The 26,729-nt window shown below is 50.5% G+C and overlaps 4 protein-coding genes across 8 annotated transcripts; 1 reads left to right on the forward strand and 3 right to left on the reverse strand.

Moving 5' to 3' along the window:
* Positions 1 to 268: 268 nt before the first annotated feature.
* On the reverse strand, positions 269 to 2,366 carry EMG1 (EMG1 N1-specific pseudouridine methyltransferase). 2 transcript variants are annotated; one of them, XM_080612909.1, is made up of 6 exons: positions 2,191 to 2,366; positions 2,007 to 2,108; positions 1,585 to 1,675; positions 1,162 to 1,220; positions 848 to 997; positions 269 to 546 (listed from the first exon to the last, which is right to left on the reverse strand). In XM_080612909.1, the coding sequence occupies exons 1-6, from the start codon at positions 2,329 to 2,331 to the stop codon at positions 433 to 435; spliced, it is 657 nt and encodes a 218-aa protein (XP_080469035.1). In that variant the 5' UTR covers positions 2,332 to 2,366; the 3' UTR covers positions 269 to 432. The 2 variants fall into 2 exon arrangements, with proteins under 2 accessions (XP_080469035.1, XP_080469034.1); XM_080612908.1 differs by having other exon boundaries at positions 1,585 to 1,726.
* A 69-nt stretch (positions 2,367 to 2,435) lies between these two features.
* PHB2 (prohibitin 2) lies at positions 2,436 to 8,422 on the forward strand. Of its 2 annotated transcripts, XM_080614214.1 has the most exons (9): positions 2,444 to 2,700; positions 2,781 to 2,865; positions 2,956 to 3,035; positions 3,138 to 3,322; positions 5,053 to 5,182; positions 5,700 to 5,803; positions 6,196 to 6,273; positions 6,808 to 7,073; positions 7,837 to 8,422. In XM_080614214.1, exons 1-8 carry the CDS (start codon positions 2,574 to 2,576, stop codon positions 6,886 to 6,888), a joined length of 870 nt encoding a protein of 289 aa, XP_080470340.1. In that variant the 5' UTR covers positions 2,444 to 2,573; the 3' UTR covers positions 6,889 to 7,073; positions 7,837 to 8,422. The 2 variants fall into 2 exon arrangements, with proteins under 2 accessions (XP_080470341.1, XP_080470340.1); XM_080614215.1 differs by lacking the exons at positions 6,196 to 6,273; positions 6,808 to 7,073; positions 7,837 to 8,422 and adding an exon at positions 6,307 to 6,796 and having other exon boundaries at positions 2,436 to 2,700; positions 5,700 to 5,906.
* Positions 8,423 to 9,207: 785 nt separating this feature from the next.
* Positions 9,208 to 19,370, reverse strand: PTPN6 (protein tyrosine phosphatase non-receptor type 6). 3 transcript variants are annotated; one of them, XM_080613068.1, is made up of 16 exons: positions 19,025 to 19,370; positions 18,638 to 18,760; positions 18,162 to 18,356; positions 15,056 to 15,278; positions 14,281 to 14,397; positions 14,002 to 14,115; positions 13,518 to 13,614; positions 13,048 to 13,127; positions 12,809 to 12,958; positions 12,559 to 12,690; positions 12,126 to 12,280; positions 11,776 to 11,843; positions 11,237 to 11,388; positions 10,493 to 10,590; positions 10,255 to 10,372; positions 9,208 to 10,128 (listed from the first exon to the last, which is right to left on the reverse strand). In XM_080613068.1, the coding sequence occupies exons 1-15, from the start codon at positions 19,030 to 19,032 to the stop codon at positions 10,267 to 10,269; spliced, it is 1,818 nt and encodes a 605-aa protein (XP_080469194.1). In that variant the 5' UTR covers positions 19,033 to 19,370; the 3' UTR covers positions 9,208 to 10,128; positions 10,255 to 10,266. The 3 variants fall into 3 exon arrangements, with proteins under 3 accessions (XP_080469194.1, XP_080469193.1, XP_080469195.1); XM_080613067.1 differs by having other exon boundaries at positions 9,208 to 10,372; XM_080613069.1 differs by lacking the exons at positions 9,208 to 10,128; positions 10,255 to 10,372; positions 10,493 to 10,590; positions 11,237 to 11,388 and having other exon boundaries at positions 11,699 to 11,884.
* A 5,353-nt stretch (positions 19,371 to 24,723) lies between these two features.
* On the reverse strand, positions 24,724 to 25,568 carry LOC308218483 (protein C10). The gene is made up of 3 exons (XM_080612659.1): positions 25,362 to 25,568; positions 25,100 to 25,276; positions 24,724 to 25,026 (listed from the first exon to the last, which is right to left on the reverse strand). The coding sequence occupies exons 1-3, from the start codon at positions 25,414 to 25,416 to the stop codon at positions 24,878 to 24,880; spliced, it is 381 nt and encodes a 126-aa protein (XP_080468785.1). The 5' UTR covers positions 25,417 to 25,568; the 3' UTR covers positions 24,724 to 24,877.
* Positions 25,569 to 26,729: the final 1,161 nt, after the last annotated feature.

The raw sequence follows: 26,729 nt of genomic DNA on the forward strand, positions 1-26,729 counted from the left end.
TTTCATATGGGCTTCAGCTCATTTCCTGTTGGGTGCCTCGGTGGGGGAATGTGAACTGTCACACACCACCGACTACGGGGATTCTACAGGACTGAGCAACATCAGCTGCATGGCAACCAGGGTGCAGCTGAGAATTTCAGCTCCATGACAGATTTGGGCTGAGTCCCTGCTATAAAGGGATCGAGCCTACCCATGTATGAAACATGAGAAAGTAAAATACACAAACACTCTTATCAAAAATGGCCTTTAATAGGAGGATAAAGGGCATGTAGGGCAGTCCGTCAGTCTCATTGGCTCCAGAAGCTACAAGGAGTAACTGATGCCTTTTCCCTTCAAAGAGCCCAAAGTTGCACCAGGTCCATCCCTAAGTGAAAGAGCCTTTCCAGAATACGGAGTCACTGCACAGAAGTCCACCACGGCAGCAGCAGAAACTCATACTACTCCCCAGACTTCCTCAAAGGCAGTGGTAATTTTAGCACATGTCAGGGCAGCAGAGAGGGGATAGTTGCTGATGGAAACCATCTTTTCTGTATAGTCAACACTGACCTGGGGAAGAAAGAGAAAGAAAAAAAGACACAAAGCATTAGGCTGCAAGTTTTCACTTAAGTCACATCTATCACCATTGGCTAGGGAGGCAGAGTTTTCCTCCAGGACAGCTGCCGCCCTCACTAGTGCCTTGGGAGGGAGAGAAGTCCCAAGTGTTACAGCATTGGGTTGGGGAGGGGGGTGGACAAAGGAGACCAAGCCAAAAAAAGAGCAGAAGAAAAACAACCCATACTCAGAACAAGAGTGAAATCTATGCTGCTAAAGAGTTTTACAGCTCCAAATAAGGGATGCATGCACTTACCGAACCATGAGCAAAAGCTCCAACAACAATGGCAACTGGCTCTGCTGTAGGAACCAGTTCACGCAGATCTGACACTTTTGGGACTGCAAAAGAGGTACCTAGCTTCAAGCAGCCCACAGGGAGATGGTCACTCACTGGGTTTTTAATCACCTGCAGAAAGCAGAAGGTTACTAGAGGTACAGAGGTAAGATACCCAGCCACATAGCTAACTCCACTGCTTGTACAAAGCAAGCCCAACCCACCATACTCCTCCAGCACTGGTTGCAGAGGAGGAATGCTACAACATTACCCATGAACAGTCAAAGAGTGTTTACCTTCAACAGTTTCTGAGGCCCATCGGCTGCTCGAACGCTGAGCTTGTGCAGCAACTGAACTGGCAAAAGAAGAAAATTACTTAAGCCGTCTGTTCTTTTGCTAGAGGAACCCTATCCTCTGCCTAGAGCTGAAGTAGACAAAAGTCCATCTTTAGAATTCCCTTTAAAGCATCATCTAAAGCAGTCCAAAAGAATACTAATGTTACTTTGCTGCTAGCTCAGTCTCCTGCAGGCGCTCCCCTCTGTGCTAAGGCACACACAGTTGGACATGGAACTCACAAAAAGACACTTTGGTTTCTTTGCTCTTTTCTCACTTGCACATGTTTAAGGTTGGTCCAACTGTGTGACTCTTCCCAACGTTCCTGCACTCCTAAGCACCTTCCCGCATTATCCTGTGGCTGGTATGAAGTTTACATCACTTACCCATAAGACCACAGAACCTATCAAAAGTTCTCGGGATTCTGGTTTGGGGATTGATTTCAATTAGAACATTCTTCTGGGTATGGATGTAAACCTGTAGGAGACCAGCCCGATTCAGTGGGCTGTCCATGAGCATCAGGAGACTCTGAAGGACAAAAACACACAGCAGTGGAAACAGAAAAGGCACAAAGGAGGGGACTTTTGGAAAAGTTCAGAGTTATGCCCCGTAAGTGCAGGGAGAACTTATGCCGAAGCAGAAATGAGTTCATTTGACTATGTAAAGCTGACCGAAAACAATCCCATTCCTAAATAAACACTAAACGCACAAGCCACAAGCATAGCGGGCAAGAACAAATTCGCCCCGTTCAGAGGCACACACAGACCCCCAGACCTGAAGGGCAGCCCCGGCCGTCACACCCCGGTACCTGGTGGGTGATGTCCGGCCGCACCTCCGCGGGGTCTCGGCCGTTCCGCAGCAGCAGCGCCTTGTGCTTGTCACAGTTGAGGAGTTCGAACGTCTTCCCCACCTACGGCCGAGCACGGGCAGGTGGGCAAAAGCTACTGCGGCCGCTTTCGGCCCGGCCAGACACCACACCCCCCCGCCCGCACCTTCACAGTCTCCAGACTCGCCCCCTCCAGCACCACCAGGAGCCGCCGCTGCCCACGGGGCCGCTTCGCCTCCAGCGAAACATCCACAGCCGCCGCTCCCTCCTCATCCTTCTCCTCACGCGTCCGCCGAGGCGCTGCCATCTTGTCACCGCCGCATGCTTGACACCAAGCGCAGCGCACCCGCCCCGCCCTCAGGCCACCCACCCAAGATGGCTCCGGCGGCGCGCCCCTAATCTGGCTCCGGCCGGACCCACTTCCAGAGCGTGGAGCCGCCGCGCCGGAAGGTGGCGGTGGGACGGAAAGAGGCGGTTTCCCGCCGGAGCACCTTGTTCAGCGGCAGCTTCCGGTGTCCTTCCCGGTGGGGCGGGCGGCGCGGCGCGGCCATGGCGCAGAACCTGAAGGACCTGGCGGGGCGGCTGCCGGCCGGGCCGCGCGGCGTCGGCACCGCGCTCAAGCTGCTGCTGGGCGCCGGCGCCCTGGCCTACGGCGTGCGCGAGTCCGTGTTCATCGGTGAGTCGCGCCCCACTCCCCCCTCGCCCGGTAACCCGCCTCCCGCGCTCACCGCGCCACTCCCCCCTCTCTCTTCGCAGTGGAAGGCGGCCAGCGGGCTATCTTCTTCAACCGGATCGGCGGCGTGCAGCAGGACACCATCCTCGCCGAGGGGCTGCACTTCAGGTAGGGCCCAGCTCCCCCGCCCCGAGCGCGGTCTCGCGGTCCCGGCCCCGGTGGGTGCCCGCGCCGTGACGCGCCTCCCGTCCCTCGCAGGATCCCCTGGTTCCAGTATCCCATCATCTACGACATTCGGGCCCGGCCGAGGAAAATCTCCTCCCCCACCGGCTCCAAAGGTGAGAGCGGGCCCCGCGGCCATGCACGGGGTTCGGAGAGAGCGGGCAGGACCCCGGCTGCTTCGCCGACAGCGCTCATCTCTCATCTCTCCTCCTCTTCAGATTTGCAGATGGTGAACATCTCACTGCGTGTCCTCACCCGTCCCAACGCTGCGGAGCTGCCCAGCATGTACCAGCGCCTGGGGCTGGACTACGAGGAACGAGTCCTGCCTTCCATCGTGAACGAGGTGCTCAAGAGTGTGGTGGCCAAGTTTAATGCTTCACAGCTCATCACTCAGAGAGCCCAGGTAAACTTGCACTCAAATGGTAAAGAAACACCTGAGCTGTGCATATGGGGAACCTTATATAAAGGATAAATGTGTTAGGTTGGTAAGTGGTGTATTTAAATGGAAAGGGCATGGAACTGTATCCCACTTAAGAGTTTTGATTCCAGTACAGATGGAAACACCAGGGCTTCTGAGAAGAAAACTGGGTTTGTTGGTATATAGAGTGCAGAACTGCACCATAATGTAGTGTGGGAGGGAGAGCTGATTTACATCATAATCCACACATAAAAGTAGATCTGTCTTTAAAAAACCTGTTATCTGGCCTTTCATGGGTCTTGGAAGAGCTGTCAAAGCATATCAAACAGTTTTAAAGGATCTGAAAAGTGAAGTGGATGAGCAGTTAACAAAGCAGTAAGTTTTCTGTAATGGATGGTACGGAAAGGCAGCGAATATTTCTGTTTAGAAAAAGGTTAGAGGGTGGCCTGGGGGCAGGTTGCAAAATAATAGAAATATTTAGCTTTAAAAAGTCTGTATTTGGAAGTTTGTGTTCTGATAATGTGATTGCCAGGGATTCTGAGAATATCGCAGCTGAGGGAGAGAGAAGTTGCTGGTCTTCCTTTAAAAGGCTTTAGAGGAGATCCTGCATGAGACTGCTAAAGAGGATAAGTTGTCAGATGAAATATGAAGCATCTCTTAACTAGTTACAAAAAAAGAAGCAAAGAGGAGAACTAGGTGTCCAGGTCTTGTTGTGAGAGCTGTTCTATAGCAAGGACTCTAGGGTTTTGTGCTAGGCCACATGCTGTGTGCTGAAAGGATTTGTTAACAGTTGTGTAAAGATTATGAGTGGAAAGGGGTGATGTGACAGCAAAGAAACAATGTCTGCAAGGGATTTAGGTTTGTCAGAAACAATGGCAACTGTTAAGTATCTGAAACTTCTGAACAAACCGAATTGAGTGCAACCTTGTCATATGTTCTTTTAGTGTTTGTTAATGTGAAGTGATGGGTATGGTGGCCCATGGGTATTGACTTTACAGTTATGCGCTTGCAGCTCATACAGTGGTTTCTGGGAGCATTTTAGAACTGTGCTCAGAAACAGCAGCAGTAGAAGTAAAAGCAGATGCTAGGCTGGCCCAGCATGTGACACTGCAGCAGCCACTTTTATTGAAGCCAGTATTTGGTGCAGGACTTGTCAGCCTGCCTGAGAAAGATGCTGACAAGTTAAAGGTAGAACCAATCAAAAATATCTGCCAACAACACTCTTCCAAAGAAACATACAAGTGAAGTACCCGCACTACATTAATGAAGAGAGATGTGATACGTAGTTAACAAAAAAGTGGGGTTTTTTTTAACCCTGCATCTGAATACAGATGTGAGGAGACAGTCAAACTGCCAACAGTGGCAAATGCAAGGTGGACAAGGAAATACTTGTTGGCAAAACATGAAACATGGAAACTGGAACTAGATGTGGTAGGATGTGAATGCAAAAAAACAAACCCAAACCAGCAATATGAATTGTATAGTTAATAATAACTGTAAATATGATGTGATATACTTTTGGATACGTAGCATTGGCTATGCAGTGACAGATTCAGAGATGGTATTAAGGATAAATGGTCATGGTTCAGGGTTTGTTCTAGGTAATGTCTCTCTCTGTGAATGAGCTGTGAGAAGCAGTTGTGCTTCACTTGTGGGGTGCACAGGAGGGAGAAGCAGCCTGTGTTTGTACTCTTCTTGCTGTATTTGTCTTTCAGGTGTCTCTGCTCATTAGGCGAGAACTGACAGAGAGAGCCAAAGACTTCAGCCTCATCCTGGATGATGTGGCTATCACAGAGCTTAGTTTCAGTCGTGAATACACAGCAGCTGTGGAAGCTAAGCAAGTGGGTGAGTTCCGTTTATGCCTGAAAAGAGTGGAGTGCCTTTGCCCTTCCTCTGAACTGGTGAACAAGGAAGTAGAACTTGGGCTAAAGGAATCAGTATTTGGGCTGGCATGTCGCTGCTTCTGCATTGATACGGCTATAGAATGGAATGATCAGTTCCAGCCTCCTTAGTAATGGAGTTAAACAGATTCTTTTACAAATACTATCAGAAAACTCTAGGCTGTAGTCAATGGGATAGACAGTCAGAGGGACTGACTTCTCAAGACCAGGCATCCTGTTCAGACTAGGACTCTCACCACTTACTGTGGGGATTATGTGTAGAGGGTCTGGATGCTGCTGACTTTATTTAAGAAAAAAGTAAAGGACACTCAAATGCATTTCATAGGTGCAGATCTGGCCCCAGAATGCCATCAGTGCTTCTGGAAGCAGAGCCCCCAGGCCTCAGCTCCAGGGTTCTGGTTCTGGTGAAGGGTTCCGAAGATGGAATCCATTTCCAGGGCTTTTGGCCATTCTCTTTGCAGCCCAGCAGGAGGCACAGCGTGCACAGTTTCTGGTGGAGAAGGCCAAGCAGGAGCAGAAGCAGAAGATTGTTCAAGCTGAAGGGGAAGCTACAGCTGCCAAGATGATATCCTGCTTTGGGAGATTTTGTGGGATGTGGCTTGTGAGCTTGACACAATCTGTCACATCGGATCCATGCTTAGGAGACTGTTACAAGATGATAGCTTCAAGTAGGTCACAATTTATCATCCTCACCCCACAGCTGGCTGGAGTTTGGTTTGTCTGAGGTTACAGGTTAGAGCAGAGAAGGCCATGAGCCTTCACTCCCTGTTGTAAGGTTTAGCTTCTGTTGGCTGTGTGTGACCATAATGTTGTTATTGATTTAGGGAAGTAGAAATATGCGTGCCCAGAGGCCATGTTAGAGGAAAATTGCTTTCCCCCCTAAGAAGTTTCTAGGAAGAATTCCTTGAGGGTAAGTGGCTTTTGTTAGGATTTTCCTTAACTTTGGCTCCGCTGTACCTGGGGGAGGCTCTCAGCAGGAATCCAGGCTACATCAAGCTACGTAAGATACGAGCTGCTCAAAACATCTCAAAAACGGTGAGCACAGAATTCCTTTTGTCCTTTTGCAAGTCCTGGAGCTGTTCTCCCAGTCCAGTGGCCACATGATGAATTTAAGGCGAATGTGACCTGCCCTGTCCTGATCTCTGTTCCTGTGCAACCCTTCTCTGCTCAAGTAGACCTTAAGATTTAGCTTGCAATGATCGGCAATAAGAGGTGAGGCCAGGAGTTCATGCCCTCCATATGACAAGGCCAGATCCACATCAGATTCCATCACCCACCCTCAGCTGCAGCCACCAAAAGCTCCTGGTTTCCTGCAGGCTGGGAAAGGGGAACAGATAAGTGTGGGATCAAAGGTCTTTCTGACAGAGAGACAGAATGAGCACTTCTTTCAGAAAGTCTGATGGCACTGGGATGAAAGTCCAGAGTTGTTTTGGGGAATTGCATTGATTTAACTGAGGTCTCAAATGCGTAAGTCAAGTGCTGTATCTAGAGGGGGAGAGAAGTTCTTGATTAGTGTTGCATGTGCATTTGTACTCTTTGTGCCATCTCTGTCATGGATTTCTTTTTCAGATTGCTGCCTCACAAAACCGTGTGTATCTCACAGCAGATAACTTGGTACTGAACCTGCAGGATGAGGGCTTCACCAGGTAAAGGGGCCAGATGGCTGCATTTACCTGCATCCTACTTGTGAATCTGATCCCAGAGGATACAGCCAAGCAGGGAGCTGTCTTGTCTTACTTAAGAAATGACATTTTTGTTGAACTGTTACAGCTAATCAATGTATTCTTTGTTTCCCCCCCTTTCCCATTACTGCATCTCCTGACACGCAGAGGAAGGTGAGGCACTGTTTCTTTTGATCCTTTCGTTTGTGTACTTGGAACAGGGGTGTTGATGTTTGCCTGGTGCCTGGGATGCTTCTGGCTTGGGCCTTTCTGTCCACGGGAAGTTTATTCCATGTATACCTCAGATCCCGTTAGTGATGTGAAGCTTGAAACCTTACTTGCAGGGACAAGGAGGGTGTACTCATTAGCTGGAGCTCTCTGTGTCCCCAATAGGGAACCTTGTGTGGGAAAGGCAGGAAGAAGTAACTAAGGAGCATCCCTGTGTAGACAGGGCATCCTGCACATATTGCAAAGAGGGCTGTAAGAAGGCAATAAGATGGTTGAAGGAATTCTGGTTGGGTTGGGGTAATGGTGCTACAAAAGGCACTTTTGTTACTCACCAAAAGCTTTCTAAGTCCATCCTAGAAAACCCTATTCCCTGCTTTCAGAGCTGGCAGGAGTTTGGTGTCTTTGTGTAACCTCTCCTGTGTTTGTGGACAAGGCAGTGCCATCTGAGCAGCTTAAAACTTACATTTCTTAGAACCAAAAAAGGAAGCCAGAGCTGGTTTCTTTTCTCTGGCATCTCTGATGGTTCTTTACCTCTGACCGATTCTGTCTTACTCATCCAAGAAGGCTCAACGGGCTTTGCTAGTAGGAAGAACATGGAAGCCCATAACCTTTGGATGTGACACCCCAGACCCCCAAGTCTATAGTGTAGGTCTGGTTCAGCTTGCTTTGCTCTTTCTGGACTAATGACTCTTTTCTGTCCCCCTTTCAGTGACAGTCTCCTACCCAAGCAGAAGAAATGAAAGAAACTAAAGCCTCCCAGAACCAGCAGCACTACCCAGCAGCCGATAGGAGTGAGGAGCTTCAACCTCTCTCCACTGGCATTGTTTGCCCTCACTTTGAAGTAATTAATCCAGTAGCCACATTTGGTTCCCATGCCCCTGCTCCATTTGTGGTGGTCCAGTTAGGGGATTGGGCTCTGCCTCCAGGCAGCTGTGATTCCTTCCTCACTCTACCAGTTAAATATGGGGAGGGGGGAAGAGTGGATTTACTGGGATTAACCCATGTGGATATAGTAATTCACCTCTAATCTTCATTAATCTGTAGATTTTTGTAGGTAAAATCAGAATTCTTTCCTTTTTTTGGCCAAGTGAGAGAGTTCTGCTGTCAAGAGCACCAGGTTTTTTTGACAGTAAATCACATTTCTCTTTCACTCTTGAATCCCAAGAGAACTTGGGCCTGAATTCAGGAAAATGTCATTCATTGGGTGCCTGTTAACTGCTGGAAGGTCTGTTTGTGTCACTGGCTGCTCAGTGATTCGTTCAAACATTTGTAAGAATTAAATCCCCCCCAAATTTATACTGTGTCTTGGTGTGTTTAGTGTCTGAAAAAGAGGTTATTTTGCATAAGGGGAGATAGAAAAAGAACTTATACTTGGTTGAAGACAGAATTGGGAAGTTGTGGAGAAAGGAGCAAGAGAAGCACCCTCCTGTTCACTGAGAGATCACATGGTGGGGAGAGAATGTGGACAATCACATAGCTGCATGGGCACTGAAGAGCAGAGATCAGCACCTCCCTCTGCTTCCTCTCATGAGGGAAGTGTAGATAGCCATGAGGACAACCCTCAGCCTCCTTTAACTGAACAAGCCTGGTAAACTCAGCTCTTCCTCTTAAGTCAGGCCTTTCACCATCTTTGTTGCCCTCCATTAGACAACTAATATGTTCATATCTTTATATTGTGGAGCCCAAAAGTGCATGCAGGACTCAAGGTGAGGCTGGAACACTGCTGAGTATAGTGGGATCACCTTTGACTGCTTAACTGTACTGTACCTAATGCATCCCAGGATAATGGTGGCAATTTCGCCTGACAGCGCACATCTTTGACTGGTAGAGCTTACCATCAACCAAAATGCCCAGATCCCTTTCTGCAGGATTGCACTCTAGCCTCTTGTCCCCCAGTTTACATGTTGAGCCAGGGTTATACCGTTCCAGGTGCAGTCTAGCATTTGTTCTTGTTAAATTCCATGTGGAATGGGTGCAGAAGCTTTTGTGTGAGTTTGTCACGGCTAACCTGCTGTGCTCAGACTTACCTGACAACTACCAACGCTCAAGCCTCAAAGCAAGGAGCCACCATAATTGGTCACAGCTTCTGTTCAGGAGTCTGAAGGCTGCAGAAAAGCGATGAAAACCAAGCTAGAGCCATTCTTGTAAGTCCTTGCAGAGCTGCAAGTGAAGCCAGGAGTGCAGCTATACTCAAAGGGAAACAGAGAAAAAGCTTTTGGGACTCAGCATTCAAAGAAATACAAGTTTATTTACAACCAAGGGAGAAAACATGGTCATCACATCCAATTCTGGTGTATTTACAGCATCCAATCAAAGGATCAAATAGAAAAAGGATCATGAGAAGAGGGCCTCTTCATCAGGGACTGTAGCGATAGGATAGGGTGATGGGTTTAAACTTAAATGGGAAGTTTAGGTTAAATATAAGGAAGAAGTTCTCTACTGTCAGGGTGGTGAGGTGCTGGCACAGGGTGCCCAGAGAAGTGGTAGATGCTCCATCCCTGGCAGTGTTCAAGGCCAGGTTGGATGGGGCTTGGAGCAACCTAGACTTGTGGAAGGTGTCCCTGCCCATGGCAGACGGTTGGAACTCGATGACTTTAAGGTCCTTTCCAACCCAACCCACTCTATGATTCTATAGGGCAGAGGGTTGGTGTTAAGGAGAAAGGAAGTTTCCTGTTGAACTGCAGATTTGCTGAGCTGAAACAGGCCAAAACCTCTATACTTTAAAAGCTGAGGCTTCAGGGAACACTAACAGGCTAAATTCTAACTCACAGCAGTGGGCAGAGATGTAGCTCCTCTAAAGAGCTTCCTTCACTCTTCTTCAAGTTCACTGGAGCTGACCCAGCAGAGGTGAGCTTGGGCCCCAGTGCTCAGAGAGCAAGGGGAAGAAGGGGCCTTATTTCTGTTACTGAAGGATGAAGGGGCAGCAGGAGATGCTGCTGGCCTGCACAGGCAAGGGATGAGGAAGTCAGTCAGCTGAGCTGGAAAGCAGTCTGGTTCAGGGCTGGAAGGTAGGATGGAAAACAAAGGAAAGACCTAATTTCAGTCCAAGGGTGAGGAATGCAAGACAGCCCAGCCTGGATGTGAGCTCTAGCCCTGCACCCCTGGTTCAAACCCCCCATGGGGCTACCTGCAACCTATCTTATTTTTTCTTTAGCGAGCCTTTCAGCTTTTTCTCCAAGGAGTGCTGCTTCCGCGTCTTCTCCTTCTTCCCCAGGTTCTCATAGACCGTTGACTCCTCTTTCTGCCTGGATACCGGGGAAAAACAAGGGGAAAAAGCGAGCAAGAGTAAGAAACCTGCCAAGGCAGCAGGGAGACCATGGTCAGAGGCAGGCCAAGCTGTGCCTCTGGTTTAGGTGAGCTCTTACTTGGAGGGTTTCCGTGAAGCTTTGGCATGCACGTTCCTTGCTCCAGGGGGATAGGCAATGTTCCCATACTCAGACTCTTTTGACTTCCCTTTCTGAGACTACAGGAGAGAAATACCAAGCTGAGAAGAGTGTCATCTGGGGAAAGCAACATGAGGCATCATGGAAGGGTTCTGGCTGTTTAACCATGCTAGGATCTCAGTGGAGGTTGGTGGATTGCAGAAGGCTTCAGGCTCAGTGCACTCTGCCCAGTGCCATCACAGGGGGATGCAAATGCATCCTTGTAACAGGGGTGAACAGAGGCAACCAATATCACTGGAATGCCTGAGAGTGCCACATGTCAGCAAAAGAATATGAAACAGCAGCAGCTACTGGATGCTGCTAGAGGCTACAAAGAGAGATAAAAGATGCCACTTATCAGGTAGCAGGAGAAAATCCTGCAACTGCAGAACCAGCACAGGAAAGACAAAGAGAAAAGGACAGGGCAAAGTTTTGTAACCAAACAATGCTTGGTGGAGGTGTTATGTAGAATGTAGTTGAAATTACTGCATTAAAGCTGTCTAGCAGTTCAGAAGGGGTTGGTGCTTGAGCTGCTAATGTTGTCCTCTGAATTTTCAAGACAGGAACAGAGGCTCAGACCTGGGTGCAGCATCATAGTCTGTGTAGGTCCCAGTGCTAGCCTGGAAACAGAGCACTCCATCCCAGGCCTCAACTCACAGGACAGGAAAGCAGAGTCCCTTTTCTCACCTGGATAACTTCCAGCTTTTTCTTGGTTGTCTCTATGAACTGGCAGATAGCCATATAGATGAACTTGTACTGGGCCTCTGTCTGCACCATCCCTGAGCGCTGGGCCCTCACCATCTGGATGGTCTTCTGGATGTCAATGTCACAGTCCAGCCCTAGCAAAAGATACCAGGAAAGCTTATGGACATGTCCACTGGCCCCCTCTCCCAATTCTCCACCAAAAGCAGTCACAGTGGAGGTCAGCCAAGAAGTTTCCACCTCCCTCCACGCTCTTTACTCCTGTATGGACCTCCTATCCCTCCTTCCTGCTCAGCATCTTTCAAGTCTGGCCCTAGAGAAAGAGCCCAAGCTCAGGAAAAGCTGAAGTAAGTGGGTATGGTGCAGAGATCCAGTGGCTGCCTCACAGCAAGGACACTGCAACCTGCTGTGGCAGGATCTCTCCCAGTGATACCTGATGGTTTTCATCCATTTGCAGCTGGACTTAAGGGCACAGCCCTACTGGGTAGGCCAGCTCACTTCAAGATACTCTGGGGTCCTCTTACCCTTGGTGGAGATTGTTTCCACTATCATATCAATGATGATGATAGTCCCAGTGCGGCCAATCCCAGCACTGCAAGGAGAGGACAAGCAGAGGTCAGAGCAATACAGCTCCTGAAACAAAATGCAGTTGCTTCTGGGGAAGGACGCAGCACTTGTAGAAGCTGTTCAGCAATGCCACAGAGTCACAGATTCAATAGGCAGAGTTTGGTTTGGGGGCATCGAAGAGGACAAAGTAAGTATCAGAGCTGGCACACGCTTCATTCACAAGTCCTGGGAACAGCTGGTGGAGCAGGAGAGACTTTCTATACCTCACTCCAGAGAAGGGATGGAGAATGCTTCAAACCCTACCAACCTGCAATGGACCAGAATAGGTCCCGCATCTGGGATGCTCTCCTGCTTCTGGTTGATTTGGTCAAGGAAGCTGAGCACTCCTCCTGGATCGCTGGGTACACCGTGGTCAGGCCAGCTCAGGTACTGGTAGTGCCAGATCTCACGCACAGCCTTACCCTGATAATAAGAAGACACCCCACTGGTGAAACTGCAACCCAGTCCTATCCCTGGCCTCTGTTCCAGGGAGAGGTGGGTCTGAAGCCAGAAGGAATCTCTTGTCTCCTGTGCATTTCTTGGTGACTCCACCAAGTAAGCCCAGCTCAAACCAGGTGGGAACAACCACCCAAACAACGATGATTCAACAGCAGCATCACCACCAGCAGTTCGCAGCCTTAGACAGACAGTGACTGTCAGACCTGCTGGTTCAATTGCAGCCCTCGACCAGGTATACTCACGTTATCTTTTGGACACACATAGAGGTGACGGAGTTTGTACTCCAATGCATCATGCTCCCCAGTGTTTTCCACGAGGTAGGGACCATATTCCTTCATGCTGCCCACCTCTGGCCAGTAAGGCACACATTTGTTCTGTGTAGGCAGAGAGGACGGGGTGAGGATGGGCAGAAAGCAGGAAAGAGAGAAGAAGCAGAGCAATGGCTGAAGGAGAAGAGGGGGCAGCTCTGAGACACCACAAGCTGCTGCTTACCCGTCCTTTTTCTACCTCCCGTGTAGTCATCACAATAGTGCGTGTGTTCTCCTGCCATACCATTTGCCAGAAGTCATTGACTGTGGTGTCCAGGCAGCCCTGGCTGGCAATGTAGGTCTTGGTGCACTCATCTGGGCTGACCAGGTTGTTCTGAGTGCAGACAAGGGAAGATCAGAGGGCTGTAGGAGCAAGAGGCCTTCCCCCAGTTTGGGCATGCAGCCATCTTTAGAGAGTCTCACCTTGATGTAGTTGGCATTGATATAGTCAGATCCAGGTATATTTGGGTCCCTTCCTCGGAGAATGACTCTGGAATGATCAACTGGGGATGCAGTGAGAAAATAAACAGAGCACTGAGATGCTCTGATTCTCAGAGCCACGTGAAGCTTTGTCACTACCCCACTCATCCATACTACTCTGTGCATGCAGCATGCCCCTTGTTTTCACCTCTTTCTCTCACCCTGCCCTCTCATCTCTCTACCCATATGATGGCCCATCGGAAGCTAATGAGTACAATGCAACCCTCCCTCCTTCCTTCAAGGACATGAAAAGGCTGTGACCTTTCTCATCAGCTCTTACATCCTCAGTGCAGCACACCTTTAAACCTGCTCTGAAGGCTAGAGCGGGCTGAGGCAGAGCCAGGGATGACTCAGGCAGCTCTTCATTGCCTGTCTGTGTCTGGGGTTTTTTATGGTGGAGAAGCAAGACTCACAGGGCAAGATGTTCTTGTATCGGTTCTTGCTCTTGTTTTCAGGCCTCTGACCCTCGTGGCGGTCAAACAGCTGCTTGGCTTCCTGTTTTTGCAGGCTCTGAGAGCAGAAAAAACAGTCATGGCAAGGTCACAGTGTATGACAAAGGAGGTGGGCACTCACAGCAACAGTGGTGACTCTGGGACACATGGACGCGCTTACAGGAGAGCAGTGAAAAGGAAACCTAGACTTGGAAAGTCCAAGGCTCGAGCCCTTGCTATCTTGGTAACTTCCAACCATGAAAAGGCACATTTCTGCCTCTCTGGGTTTGCTTAAAGGTGACCCAGAGGAACAGGTTCCAGAGACATCTTTCAAGGGATAAATTGTCAAGAATTGACAAGACACCCAAGAAGTTTGTGTCCAGGAAGAAATCAAGGATGGAGAATAAAGGTGGTGCACAGGGACTTCCCAAAAGGCCAGAATCATGTCCCTCCAGCAGTTTCTTACATCAAACTCCTCCCAGAATCCAGCCTTGGATGCCTCCTCAGATAGACTCTTCTTGTTCAGTTCCTGCACTCTATTCTCAATGTCAGCAGCATTCACCCTCGTAGCATAGTAGGGCTGGGGACGGGAAAACACAATGGGTTGGCGTGAGAGAGAAGCTGCTGGAGAGCAAAGTCTCCTCTGTGTGCTGTGAAGAAAAGGAGGAGAAGAACACAAAGCAGAAACAAACAGCAAGTGGGTCCCTCCAAAGGATCCCTAAGAAACAGAGGAAACAGGATTTACCTGCTTCAGGTACACGAAGGAGCCAGACACCTCTTCAATTCCAGTCTTCTTGAAGTGCTCCACCAGATCTGCCAAGCTGTCAAACGTTTCAGCACCTCCAACTGTGTAGCGTCCGTTCTAAACAGAAGAAGGATGTGTAATATCCCACTCACAACCCCATGTAGACAAAGCTGATAATCCTCAAGGGTGCAAAGCCATAGGCACTACCCTGTGCCATCCAGAAAAGCATACTCCCTCTGGCAGGGAGGTCAAATGGTAGAGAACACTAAGTTCATAGCACAGTGAACTGCCTCCTGTTCTCAGTGAATGGAAGCCCACAGAAGGTGTATTGCTCTCAGCTCTCATTTAAGGTCACTTGTCATTGAAATCTCCCTCCACTATCTGCACCATCCCACGTGAAAGAAACAGAACTGGGGACAGCCAGGTTGGTCACATCCTTCAGACCAAGTGTGAAGGCCTTGCAGATGCTTCTCCTCCAAGAGCTTTGAACTCTTCTGATGAATTCAGACTTAGATTGTGAATCCTCCTCTGTCTTTCACCACAGACTTCTTGTACTGGAGTTCTCAGTCACACTGAGCCCTGCTTATGTCTGAGCACCCAGCCCATAGTCACCCAAACTGGGGTGAGGACACAAAAGACGTGTTTCAGGATCCAGTTTCACAAACACTGCTGCTAGTAACCAAGCTGTCAGAGCCCATGCTTTTGGGGACACGACCAGCAGGGATCAGCAGAGACCTCTTGCATTCCCTTTCCTTTTGCTCTCCCAACTGCTCACCTCACACATGATCTTGATGTGTGTGACTTTGAGCCGGGCCCCCGCAGCACTGGTTGCCCCAGCTGGCGGAGCATCAGAGCCAGGTTTAAGCTGGTCAGTGAGGACAGACAAGACAAAATCCCCAGGTTTGCTGAGGCTCTCCCGCACCAAAAAGGTCCAAGGGGTGGCTTTGGCCTGGAGAAGTGACTCAGCTGCAGAGCCTGAGAGATGCCCATGGTACCACCTAGGAGAAACAAGAGAGATGCAGGTAAGTGCTCTTGAGTTGATGAGTGAAGGACAGCAATGCTGGGGAATGGTGAGGGAGAAGGAAGGAAGGGAGAGAGACTGGGGAAGGAAAAAGAAAGGGAAGAAAAACAGGGGAGGAACAGGATCTTGGGACCCAGGGAGCAGAAAGCTGGTACCAGAGGACAGAGTGGGAAAGCACCAAGTGTGATCCAGTTGTGTGATACACACAAGCACAGGTAAGCAATGCTTGCTGGCTTGAAGACCAGTTGGGAGAGGGTAGTCCATGGGTTTCAGCACCTCCCAGCACTACTGGGATTCTTGCTTTACTGCTGCAAGATGCTGTGGAAGCTTAAGCACCAAAGTCAGAAACTCTCCCATAGGATTTAGCAGTATTCAGATGGTTATGTTGAGATCAGATCCATTAAAGAGCCACCCCATCAGCCTCTCTTTCTGAAACTCAGTCACCTCTTCAATCAAAGGATAATTCCCATTCCCTGGGCACACTACACCGCAGCAATCAGCCTTGCCATAGGACTGGACACCAGGAGCCACCTAAAGCCCATATTCTGCTCCTGGTACTTATCACTGTTGTTGATCCATGTGCACATTCCTGTCCTCAGTGCAAACATCCAGTCTACAGCTCCTTCTCTCAGCACAAGGTGAGGAGCATCCCTCTTTGACCAAGGGGCTCTCTGCCTTGCTGCAGGATTGCCCCCGGATGCAGAGGGATATGAGCATGGTGCAAATGGCACCGCTGCTGCCAAGCTCCTTCCCCTCTACAAAGCTCTCAGGGCAGTGTGTGCGTCTGGTGGGATCTCGTTGCACTATGTGGTGTGGGGGGAAGTGACAGGCACCAGAAGCAGGCTGGGAGATGGGACAAGCCTGGCCCTGCAGAAATGCTGGTTTTGACCCAGGTGCAGATCCTCTGGTTCCTCACATCTGTCCCAAGCTTCACAGTCTCCCTGAATCACACCAGAAGGTCTGGGGGGGCAGTTCTGAGTTGACAAGTAGAGATGCAGAAGGCCATGGTAACTGCAGCTCTGTCCTGCTTCCACAAAACTCGCTTGGAAGCTGGAGCTAGAGATCCAGACTACATCAAGCCAAGAGGTGCAAGGTGCTCTGGACACAGGGAAATGCTCCGGATCATCCCACTTCTCTACTACCCATTTTCTGGGGGAGCCTCTACTGCGTCTGACACATAGAGTCATAGAATGGTTTGGGCTGGAAGGAACCTTCAGGATCATCCAGTTCCAACATGTCTCAGCCCAAGGGCCACCACAGCCCTGGTGCTCCTGCCCTGGCCCCTTCACTCCTTCCCAGTTCAGTGTCAGGGAGGGGGTTTGGGCACTTCTCCTCCAGCAGGGATGGGTTCAAAGAAGCCCCTCAGGCCCTCAGCTGGAGATACAGCTGCTGAGTTTGGCCATTTTCCCTGGTGAGCAGCATTTCCAAAGCAGGCAGCTGATGCATCAGAGTGACTTGTAATGCTCCTCCCTGCTCCTGCTTCTTGCAGGTACCACAAGCACCAGTGATGCTCCATGCATCACTGCAGGCACTGCCATCTAGGCCAGGCTGATGCTCCCAGAGCTGTGGAAGCAGGTTTGCTGCCCACAGAACAGCCAACAGTGGAGGACTAGAGTGGTACTGGTGTCTATGGTGAGCTACACATTGCTAGAGCTATCTGTCCCCAAGAACTGAAACGGAGCCCAGGAGGCCCAAGCCACAGAAGCAGCTGAGGCATTCATTCACCTCGGCATCTGGCCAGAGCAACACATTCCTCTACACAACATCTAGGAATCATTTCGACAGTAATACATGGCAGACAGTTACTGTGCCTGGGCAAGTAATTCCTGTTTGATCCTCACTTCATGCACTGCAAGGAGGAATGACATTCACCACATGGTAGCTGTTAACTCCTGAACCTCCTCCCAAAGAAGTGTTCAGCCACCACGTGCCAGTGCTCAGATGCCCCCCAGTGAATGGTTGACCCCTCCTGCCCATCAAAGAGGTCTCCAGGCCTCCCCTCCACAGGTAGGAAGGGGTTAACGGGTCCCAGTTAAGCCCAGCTCTTCAAAGCCACGTGATGGAAAATCACTTGGGGAGAGAGTGAGAGGAGCTTTCGTAAGAGCCTTGCGGGCAAGGAGAAGTTTCCAACCACAGAGAGGAAGGGAGGAAACTGCAGGGCCACAACCCAACGGCCTTGAGTGGAGAGGACAGCCGACAGGCAGATGCTGGCCCCTCTGCAGCCCCATCCCCAGAGCAAGCAGGGGCTTACCCAGGTGCTTTTGCCCACGGAATCTTTGCTCCCTGTTTCCAGGACCCATCCACCCCACAGCACCATGTGAACTGCTCCCCAGCCTGCATCAGAGCCTGAAAACACAGCAGCAAGCGCAAACCCACCTGATTTGATTTAGGAACTTGGTGTCAGAGGCATATGCACACTTGAGACAGGGAAGAGACTAAGGCTAGGAAGAGCTGGGGAACATGGTCCTGCTCTCAGCTACGTGAGTCACTCAGGCCTGGAGTAACCAAGGAGGTCTGTGGCAAGACTGAGGGCTTCCACATAATATGTCACTCCACAGGCTGCTGCAGACCCATAGCTAATACCATAAACTTTTGCTTTTAGGAACAGTATATAAATAGCAAAGGCAACACAAAAACAGAAGCAAAAGTAGAGCTCTCTTAGGTCTGCTGTGATGGGTCAAGGTATAGCCAGCTATTGCTAGAGATGCTGCCCCTGTGGAAGCATAAAGAGGCTACGAGAGGCAGGAAATGCTTTTTGCAGGGTTTGCCCTGGGGATACAGGCACAGGCAGGGCAGAAAGATGGCCTTGAAGCACAGAGGTCTCATCACAGACACACTGGCTGCTTTGTTTTCTCCATACCTCTCCGTAGTAGGGTCGGAACAGTTAAGTGGGTATCGCAAGTCAATGATGGTTCCATCTTTGTCCTGCAGTGAACCCTGTTGCTGTGTGTAGTACTCCACCAGTTCTGACAAGGTGGCAAACTTCTCTCCTCCATACAGGTCATAGAAATCCCCAGTGTTCTGGATGCGGATGTGGGTTACCTGATCACCAACCCTGTGGGATGATGCACAGAGAGGTGGTTGGAAAAGAGGCAGAAAATGTTCTGCGTTACCTCCTGCCATGGAGCCAGAGCAAACCGTCCCAGTGAAAGGAGGCAAAAGAGAAACTCCTGGGGCAACTCCCAGGGTCTAGAAGATCCTGGGAAGCTGAGGTCCTTTGGAAAGAACTCACAGGAATAAGGACAGAATGAACACAATGCCACAGGACGTGTGAGGATCAACGCATCCTGTGTATGTAACCCTGGGAAGACAGCAGCTGTGGTCCAAGTTACTTACCGGACTGAAAGAGAAAAATCCCCCTGATTCTTCCGACTGGGTCTGGCCAGAAAGCTCCCATGGACACCTCGTCCCTTCAGTAAGGCTTCAGCTTCCAGCCCACTCAGGTCACGGTGAAACCACCTACCAGAGGAGATGGAAACAAGACCGAGTGAATAAAAAAGACAAGGCACTATAGTGGAGACTTGTACAGTGAAGCATGGCCCCAGTCAGCACCCCTAGAGATACCCATGTGGATGACAGCAGCATCCCTTCCTACCTGACACCTCCCTCACACTATGAAAGGTTTCCATTGAGATACAACTTCCAGGATGATGGATCCCCCCGATCTGTCCTACTTCCCTGGTTCCCCCTCTTTACACACACACATTTCTCAGTCCCTCTTACCTCACCATCGTGGAGAGCAGATGAAGAGGGGGACAAGTGTCTACCACCAAAGCAACTCAAAAAACACAGAGGAGAACTCGGTTTGCGCTGGTGAGAAACGGGAAGTTGGAGGTCTGCGCTGGAGCACCCAACACCACGCTGGTTTTGTGCCTCTCGGGAGCTGGCCGTGCATCTCTCCTGGTGTCTACCATCAGTCCATTCTGACCCTCTCCATCCACCTGCGTCTGGATCGGTGCCTTGATCTCTGGCTCTCTGCACAGTGCTGTGGGGCACAGGCAGGTGCGAGCCTGTGTGCGGCTTGGCATGCACGGCTCCAGGGACAGGAAGCGCTCTGAGCCATCAGCTCCCCAGCCCCAAGCTGCTTTGCACACACTTCTGCTTCTCCTTTTGTGTCTTTCCTCCCCCCATCCCCTGTTACTCTCTGGTTCCCTGTCTTCTTTCACACCAGGGCTGACTCTACAAGTGCATCTTGGGTCCCAGCTGCACGTTCTCTGGTCCCCTTCTTCCCCAAAAGGCCAATGAGAGGCATGAGTGCTCCCCACCTCCAAGCCCTTGCCATGGTGCCAAGCTGCCTGAGGTCACATGCCTGCAAGGCTGAAGCAGGCAGTACATGGTGACATACACTGAGCAATGAGGCACCCCACTGCAGGTTACATCTACCCAGCCACACAGCTTGGCTCTGCCAGGCTGCCTTCATCTACCTACCTGAAACCTCCATACTCCAGTTCACTGATGAACTCTCTGAGCAGTTAAATGTTCAATGTGCCCTGTACAGCTACAGGGGGAAATCTGTGCAAACACAGATGCTGAGGTGCAGGCAAGCATTCTAAGCACAGTTCTGCCTTCCCGAAAACAGCCTGCTGGGGGATGTGACTGGTAGCTCAAAAGGGATGCGGTGGGAGGTAGCCTTAAAGCTGCCCAGAGAAGCAGGCAGACACCAGAACAAACAGCTACTACCTACAGTGTGCCCATTCAATACCAAGTTTGCTTAGCCTAGGATCTTCAAGATCCGACTGTGCATACTGAAGCCAACCTGGACAACTAGATACAAAGAAGGAAAACTACCCATTTCCAGTTACCTAGCAGCCATTTCCAATCATGGCCCATGACTGCTCTTTTCCATAGCACTGGTTTCAAGATCTGCAGGTCTCAAGAAAGAATGGGAGTGAAGCAGTGGCCAAAGAGGGAAATCCAGCTGGCAAAGGAGCTGACTTTTAACCGGGGCCACTGTGGCTACCCTGTGTGGTGGTGTGGGCAGCATGAACAGCGAGAGATGTGCTCATCTCGAGCAGCAGCCTTCCCTGCTCCCCACCAGAATGGGAAACTGAACAGGCTGCTAGCAGGGAGTGAGACAAAGCTCGTGGTCAAGACAGGAACTAACAACAAAGGGAAATACAGGGGAGACAAGTGGGAAGCTAAACCTTATTGCTAGAAAGGCAACCCAGTCACTTACAGGAGCTTCCTTTAAAATGCTTCTATTTTCACACACGTGATGGACTGGGATGTAGGGAGGTGCAGGGATCCAGCTGTCCTGACTTAAATCTGATAGTAAAAATAAGGGGAGTTTAAAGGCATAGAGACCTGTGGCTCTTGGGAACAACTTCTACACAAAAGTATAGAAGCTGCACTTAAAAGACTGCAGCTAAATCAGAGCCAGTCTAAGCACTGACACAAGAAAGAAATATTGTTTAGTGGTAGGAAAGAAATTACAGAAGTCCCAAAAGAGAATTCCCGATGTCAAAAGATTATGTAGGGTCAATATGAAGCCATGGCAGACAAAAACTAAAACCTAGACATCCCTACATCTTATGAACTGGATGAAACAGAAAAGCTGTCTGAGGAAAAGAACATCAGTGGGACACAGAGGAAGAGGGAAAGAACAAGGTAGCAAAGAGCCCAGCTTAAGAGATTTCAGAAAAGAGCCTGCTCCTATGCTGCTGTTTCAGTACAGCACAAGTGGTAGAACCTCATCTTGTAAAACCTTTATGGAGCCAAGCCACAGGTAGCGCAGGAACAAAGGAGAAGGTAAATGAAATAGCCAATTAAAAGATACCCGCATCTGGATTGCTGTAAAAGAAAGGACACTGAGAAACTGGACAGAATCCAGCATAAGGTCACTAAGGCAGTGAAGAACCTGGAACACAGCAAAGACAGAGGATGCTAGGCTTGTTCACCTTGGAGAAAAGGTGTTTGAGGAGAGATTTAACAGCTGCCTGAGACTACCTAAAAGGGGACTTGTGGGGTTCACAAACAATAAACCAGAGTCTTCTTTGTGAGACACATTAAAAGGTCAAGAGGCACTGGGCGTAGCTTGCAGCGAGGGAAATTCTGATTAGATGTGTGGAAAAGCTACACACGCTCCCCCCACCAAGGGTGGTTCAGCAATTGCCACAGGTGCCCAGGGAAGCTGGGGAACCTCCACTCCTGGAGATGTTCAGGACTCACCTGAACAAGGCTCTGAGCAACCCAATACAGCTTTGAGGTTAGCTCTGCTGTGAGCAGGGTGTTGGAGCAGGTGATCCAGAGGTCAAAGTGGTTGTCAAAGGAGGAGTAGAGGAAGAGGTTATATATAGTTTCTTTTCCCTCTGTATTCCCTAAACCTCCATTTGCAGCTACTTGTAGAGTCAACCCTCAAATCCATAACAAATTTAGCATCCTTTGGCAAGGAGTTCCAGGGCCCACCTACAGAAACACTCCCTCCTTTGGCTTGCTTATAACCTGTTCCCTGCCTCATTTCTATTAATGTCTGGTTGTTGTAAGAAAGAAAAATCAATGATTGATTCCTGATCCCCATTCACCCCATCAAACTGCTCATGATACTGACCTGTAGCATCTATATCCTTCCTCAGGTCTTTGCTGGGCTGAAGACTCCGACTCTGTTCTACACCTCTGATCATCCTTGCTGTCCCTTTCTGAGATGTGTCCAAGACTGGTGTGTTGTTTTGGGGATAAGAGTGAAGGATGGCACAGAACTGCAGTGTTCCAAGATGCTGGTGAGTCACAAACAGTGGTGATTTCTGCTAATTGTTCACCACTACCAAGCATTAAGCCAGCAATTACACAGGCTTATATATGACCACAGGCTTACTCCAGAGAGGTTGTGATTAGTTCACAGTTCATTGTTTTAGATGTAAATGTTGAATTCTTTTTCTGTATGAACATTGTTTTACCTATGCCTACATGGAATTTCAGCTGCTCTTCTATTGCCCACTCATTCACTAGCATAAGGTCCTTCTGCAATTATTCACAGTCAGCTCCCACCCTATTATCCTGAATAACTCTACCACCAGCCAGTTTTCTCACCTCACCAAGCTCTATTTCCAGATCATTTGGGAATATACTGAACAGCAGATACTCCCAGTTAAGCCTGTGATCTGACCACTGATGACTTCCCTTTCCTGTAAGAACTGTCTATTCCCACCTTCCAGTTCTTATTTTCTACTAATTCTTCACCCAAGAAAATCTTCATTTTCTTTCTTATGCCACAACTTTAGCTTTAGTTAGACTTGGATGAGAAAAATCTTGTCAACTAATTTTTTGGAGATCCAAGGAAGCTGTCCCAACCAGACCTGCCTTATCCACAAAACTGAAGTTTTACAAAAAGTTGCCTTTCCAAAAGCAGATGCTGACTCTTTCTTTAATATCACAGTCACTGACTTTTCCATTCTACTGTCTACCCTTTTGCCCAGATACCAACTTGATTGTTCTGTGTTTCCCTGTACCCGAGGGAACTTATTTGGAGACCTTTTTGAGCACCAGCATTGCATTTGACACTTCAAATCCTCACCACTGAGATGATTTTAGTCAGGAGGTTTTGCTGTTCTGCACAGAACTGCATCCTAGTTCACCTGTTGGTGCAGGGAGAAGGCCATCTGGGCTGGGGGATAGCCAGATGGAACATGGGACCCTAGGACCACAGTGCTTTCCCAGATCCTTACCATACAGTAGTGAATCCTATTTCTGTACATCATGCCACTGCAGTTTCCAGAGCAGAGAAACTGGTTGGACTGACCCTGAAGATTTTATGTCCTGCTGTTCCATGAAGGACTTGAGAGACTGTAGTGAATCAAGCAATAACCACCCACCTGCTCTGTCTCTGTACAGGGACACTCAGAGACACTGGCAGAAAACCTGTAGCAAATGAAGCATCACAAATCTGCTTGCTCTTTATCAAAGTGAAATGGCACAATCATAACAGCAGTAAGAATCTAACCCACTATCTATTCCAGTCCTCCAGCTACTCCGAGGCTCCTATCAGAAGTTTTGCCCACTTCCTACTGCCAGTATTTGTGTTTTTTCTCCCCAACAAGTCCTGTTTGCTTCCCCTAACTAGCATTCACAGCACTCACCCACAGGATGGCATCAGGATCTTGACTCTCAGATCCCCTCTGCCGGGGGACTGACAGCGGCCGGTGGAGGAAATACCACAGCCCTTAATCAGGGGGTCCTACTAAAGAAAATAAAGCAATATTGGAATGAGCAAGTCAGTATCTTGAGACAGACTTGGGGGAGAGACCACAGAACCTGACAGAGAAGGGGTGGAACTGCAGCCTCCCGAAGGGGCTGGATGCTCCCGCGTTGAGTGCCACAGAGCGGCCGGGGGCTGCAGCACCTCCAGTGGCTCACCTGTGTCCGATCCCGCAGTCCCGAACTCCGCCTGTTCCTGGGCGGACTGAGGAGAAGGCAACTCCAGGTCAGCCAAACCGCAGAGGGCTTAATTCTCACCTTTTGGAAAGCACTTCCTGGGGTGTAGTTAATGAATAATTAGGGGGGTGGAGGAAAGCCAGGGCGGGAGAGGTAGATGGTGTCGGAAGGGACAGATTGCGCTTCCTGCCTCCTATCCACTGAGCTCACGCCCTTGCTGTCTACATTCCTGCCTGGTTTGTAACCGGAAGGCAGAACCAGAGACAGCTTTCTCACACCTGGCTCGCAGCTACCTGTTCTCCCAGGCCCGGCTTCGTCACCCCTAGCCCTGCCATGCTGGTCCACATCACCCTCCCCAAAGACCTCAACGCTTCCAAGGGCAACAGGCTCATGAGGAAGGAGGCTACAAGCAGAGCCACCTGATGTCCCTCCATTTGGATCAACTCAGATAAACCAAAAGTTGCCATGGAGCAAGGCTGCCCCGCTAGGTTTGTCTCTCTTCAGTTCCATAAGACATGAGATGCGATTTGATGTTGTTTGCACTGCTCTAATCCAGGCTGCAGCCAAACTGGGCACAATCCTCCCACACACCACTCCCTGCTGCCTTTATCGTTAGGGCTGGTATGTCTGTAGCACATTCAGCTGGGAAACAACGCAGCCAGTGGGTAGAGGTGGTAGGAATGAGTTACCTGCACCCACCCTGCTGAGGACAGGGGGCTCAGTGGCAGTTGCAGCACTTGCTGAGCAGCACTAGGTTATGTTTAGGGGCACATTAGCTAGTGCATTTCACATAGCACATTTGCAAAGCTTGCTCCAAACAGGGCTTAGCACCTCTGAAATGGAAAATAAAATTCATTTTAATATCAAGTCCCAGGACTTCGCACTAAGACTTTGCTTAAATTATTTCCTTTTTGCAGAATTAGGTACAAGTGGGCCCCTCAGAGCACTAGCACAGGTTTTGCCAGGCATAAGGCAGGCACTTCTGTAACCACCTCTGCACCAGGGAGAAGCATCCGTGCCCCAAAAACACCACTAAGTTTGTGTCCATTCATAAAACAAGGGCAATTTCGAGACATTGTTTATTCAGGAGCAGACACACAAGCAGGCACAAAGCACCCCGTTCCTGTCGGGTTAGCGCTTGCCCTGTTCGAGTGCTCCAAGGCAGTCGAGCACCGCGGCCCGGCGGGGCTGGAGGAGAGGTCGCCGGGCTCAGGAAGTGGCCACTCCGCCGGTACCGGCGCCGTGCGGCGGCAGCGTCATGGGAGGCAGGAACATGGCCTTGAGCTTGCCCGACATGCCGGCGATCTCCGGGTCCTGCGACTCGTACGACTTGATCAGCCGGGCGAACTTCAGGACCCCTGCGAGAGAAGGGCTGGGAAGGACGGAGGCACCCGCACACCGGCGGGCCCGGCGCTCCGGTGCGCTACCCACCTTCGCCGTCGCTGCTGAAGCCGTAGGCTTTGATCACGTCCTGCTGGATCTGGGTAGCCACAGGCAGGAGGAACTGCAGCATCTTCCCCATGTCGTTACAGGCGTTGTCCCTCGCCTCCTCCATGCGCTGCGCGTTCTCGGGCGCACCGAAGGCCTTGATCACCTCTGCCAGCACCGCTGCGGGAAGCAGGTACACACTCAACTGCCGCACAACGCAAAACAACGTTCCCAGGGCACGGAGCCTCCTGCGGCCCCCACCTACCCTTGGCCTGCTCCGCGGTCAGCGGCGCCGCCGGGGCCTGCGCGGACGCCGCCATGGGGCGCTGGGGGCTGGCGGCCCCTCTAATCTCCCGAGCACGAACTCGCTCCTACCCTTATACAGCTCATGCGCGGTCCCGCCCTCCTCTGTCATTTCACCACTGGGGGTGGCTTCCCGCACAGCGGGAAACCTTCTGGACAAATACTAAAAGAGCTGAAATCACTGCAGCGCACTCCTCCCAGCGCCGCACCCCACCGGAGCCGACCCGCCCCAAGGCGAGGGTGAGGGCCGCGGGGCACGCTCCCTCCCCACACCATCCCTGGTGCAGCTACCCCCTTCTGTCCCGCCTGGTCGCCCCGCCCCGCAGCGGCGACAACCGCTGAAAGCCGGGCCCGGACTCGCCGCCTTGGCGTATGCAAATGTACCGCTTCCCATTGGTGCCGAGCCGCGAAAGCTCCGCCCCCCTGCGGGGAGGGCGGGGCGTTGCCATGGCACCCGCTGCCGTACCGTGCCAGCAGCGCCTCCGCAGGGTTCCCCCCGCCGGCCCGGGGCGGTGCTCAGTGGCTTTCCCACCGGCTGCTCGGCCCTGGCTGCCATCCCCGGTGCTCATCCCCTGCCTGCAGAGCGTGCTTCTGCCCGATGCACGGCTCGCCTTGCACAGCCAGGTGCGCTCCTGGCTCCGGTGAAAATAAATGAACACAACGCAGTCTGTTTCTGCAAGGGTTTTTTTGATCCTTTTTCCTCCCCCCCTCTCTTTTAAGATCTTCATATAGATATTTTTATATATAAATTATTAGAATGCGTGTTGGGGCTTGGGAGTGCGTGGGGAACTTTGTTCAGGTGTTTTTTTTCTCTTCCTTTTAATGGTTAATTAAGTAAATATATATATATGGGGACCAATCAAGAGATACAATTGTGAAATCAGACACGCACGCAGGGATGGGAGGGGGCAAGGGGGTCACAAGTTGCTACATAAAACTGCCACGTCTAACAGGATGTGCATGAGTTAAAGTACATCAATTAGAGGGGTGAGGGGAAAGGGGGCAGCCATCATCTTCAAGACAGTCCCAAGGACGCAGTGTCATTGCTCTGGGCCACGTTGGCTCTCCCGACAGGACTTGGGAGGGGTCACGGTGGTGACTGTGGTCTGGGAAACAGCCTCCCGGTGCTTTGCACCTCGTTGGGAAGCATAGCCACCACCTCACAAACAGTCTGCGGTGCTTTGCACCCCGATGGCTGGGAGCGGGCTCCACATCGCAGGGGATGCTGGAGAGTAGGAAGCTGCCCCGGCTAATGGGAGAAAGTTCCACATTGCTTTTCCGTATCGCTAAGCAGTATCTTACACCTAAAAGGGGGGCGGGGTGTGAGGAA

Source organism: Psittacula echo (genome assembly GCF_963264785.1).
Source record: "Psittacula echo genome assembly, chromosome: 3".
In the NCBI taxonomy this organism is placed as follows: domain Eukaryota; kingdom Metazoa; phylum Chordata; class Aves; order Psittaciformes; family Psittacidae; genus Psittacula; species Psittacula echo.